Genomic DNA, 2,320 nt, shown 5'->3' with positions numbered 1-2,320 from the left:
AAAAAAAAATTATATTAATTGCTTGTATATGTTTGTAGTACCTGTTTCCCTTGGTAGTGGTATAACGTAATATGCAATATTATATTAATGAATTCAAAAAACTAAAATTAAAATGCAATATTATATTAATGAATTCAAATGTAAATTTAGACAGAGTTTACTTTGTATTTTGGCCTACCCATAAAATTGGGAATGACGACATTATGTCAACAACCTGTACAATAAGTTTACATCTTAATATCATTGATATTATACTCATTACCCAACACAATCACCAATTTACCAAATTCATTCATGTCAAGACTAAGATATACCACAAGAGTCCAACATTTTCTAAGTTTAAATCTAAAGTTAAACATTACATATAAAATACTCTGCCAAAATATCTCGAACCTCATTTATCTCCACCTCGGTATACGGTGTACTTCTTGAAAAATCCTATCAACACAACAAAAATACAAGAGGAAAGTTTGTAAGAGGAATTGGACTAGCGTTGCACAAATCAAAATTTTTAAACCACGAGCTTAAGAAAGCCTACGGGTCAAACTCACCTGATACCTCCTACTTTTAGAAGGTTTAAGAGGCACCTCAACCAATCCGCCAAAAACTGCACCACCTCGATCACCAACCACCTGTCCAAAATTCCACCAGATCATGATGAAAACTAAGTTTTCCAAGAGCAAGATGATAAGAAACATTCCTAAAGTTACGTAAGATGCAACTGGCTAGTGAAAAAGTGTTTGTGAAGATGAGTTTATGTCATATAATGTTCAATTGTTCACCAGAATCATCACTCAAATATAGTGAATGCAAATTAAGGAGCTAAAAGGCTGAAAACCACAATCAGAAACACATTAAATTTCAATTGTCCAATCAATCTTTCACATAGATGAATCTTTCTTCCGATTTAAGGACTGTTCAAAAGCAAAACTACTTCAATTAAAAGGGTACGACACGGATGTGAAACAAAGCCAGACCTTTTACACCAACACACACAATGCAAATTGTAAGATGAATATCTTTGGTGAACAATCAACTTTCTGAGGTATTGGAATGAGTGGAAGAGTTTTAGGCTTGTATTATAAAAAAAGGGGTATAAAGGTCCTTCAGTTATTGTTCACTAATAGTATTTCTTAAAATAGAGATAGGTAAATAATAAGTGGAAAAGAAGATACCAGCAGACTCAAGCCAGTGTAGAACATGCTTTTTCGGTACAGGGTTGAGAGTGATATGCCATGCTTCCATGTGCTGCAGGACTCAATAGAACAGTCAAAAAACTATCATCAAACACTAGATAGTGAACCAAACAAAAATTTCAGAAACCAAAAACTAAATGCATTAGGACAATGATCCCACACCTGTAGAGCAACACCCACTTCCTCCCTTTGACAAGTGATGGAAGGGAAGCATATAGTATGATCTGGTTTTTCTGCAAAAGAAGCAATGACTTATCAGAGATGTCTAGGAGTTCAGCTACATTCTTTATCGGCCTTATATTTCCTCCATCCGGACTTCCATCATTACCATCAGTTTTAGCTTCAGACTTAGGCATTCTCTCCGATGCTTGATTTCGAAACCATGCTAGTCTGGCAGCATAATTCATAGCTTTACCAATAGATTGTCTCCCCTTATAAATCAACCCTCTCATCCCACCACTCTCTCTCACAAAACCCGCATTTTCGGGTTTTGCCTTTAAAGGTTCAGGTTTAATTTCAGCTCTAATTTCACTTTCAGGTTCAGATTCATCTTTTATAGGTTAGTTAATATTATTCTACTGCCTGTCATCCCTTTTGGCACTAAAGTAATCATCTTTTAAAAGAGAATAAAGGAATGGAGTGAAAGATGAGGTATCAGGTCCATCAACTGAAGTTATAGAACCCTCTTCACAAATTTATTCAAGCTGACTTTCCTCTAAGTCAATATAATTATTCTCCTAAAAGTATAAACAAAATGGATTAATTAATGCACATTTAAACAAAAACCCACAATCCTAATTTCCATTAAGATAAACCCTAAAGCATAAAAAAATTACAAAAATACAAGAACTTATGAAATGGGGAAATAGAAAAATATATTATACCAACCACAAAAAATAAGTTAATATTACAAAGAATGGAGAAAATATATATACCACATGTAAAGACAATGTCGTATGTGCACTACCGCCTCTATCGTTTGTCCACAATAAAAAAACTCGTGCAACTTGAGGAATTCACTGCCGTATAATTGAGAAATCTGCCATATAAAATTACATATATTATTAAACCAACAAAATTCAATCACATTAAAATTATTTTCTAATGAACTAACACTAAACCTG

The 2,320-nt window shown here is 33.6% G+C and overlaps 1 protein-coding gene across 1 annotated transcript; it reads right to left on the bottom strand.

Moving 5' to 3' along the window:
- Positions 1-267: 267 nt before the first annotated feature.
- Positions 268-1,849, bottom strand: LOC145559745 (uncharacterized). The gene is made up of 4 exons (XM_081621068.1): positions 1,359-1,849; positions 1,176-1,248; positions 552-632; positions 268-438 (listed from the first exon to the last, which is right to left on the bottom strand). Exons 1-4 carry the CDS (start codon positions 1,646-1,648, stop codon positions 352-354), a joined length of 531 nt encoding a protein of 176 aa, XP_081477194.1. The 5' UTR covers positions 1,649-1,849; the 3' UTR covers positions 268-351.
- Between the last annotated feature and the right edge of the window lie 471 nt (positions 1,850-2,320).

This window comes from Chenopodium album, chromosome 9 (genome assembly GCF_948465745.1).
Source record: "Chenopodium album chromosome 9, dcCheAlbu1.1, whole genome shotgun sequence".
Taxonomy (NCBI): Eukaryota; Viridiplantae; Streptophyta; class Magnoliopsida; order Caryophyllales; family Amaranthaceae; genus Chenopodium; species Chenopodium album.
The sequence above is the reverse complement of the archived record's forward strand: the minus strand, read 5'-3'. Positions and strand labels throughout refer to the sequence as shown.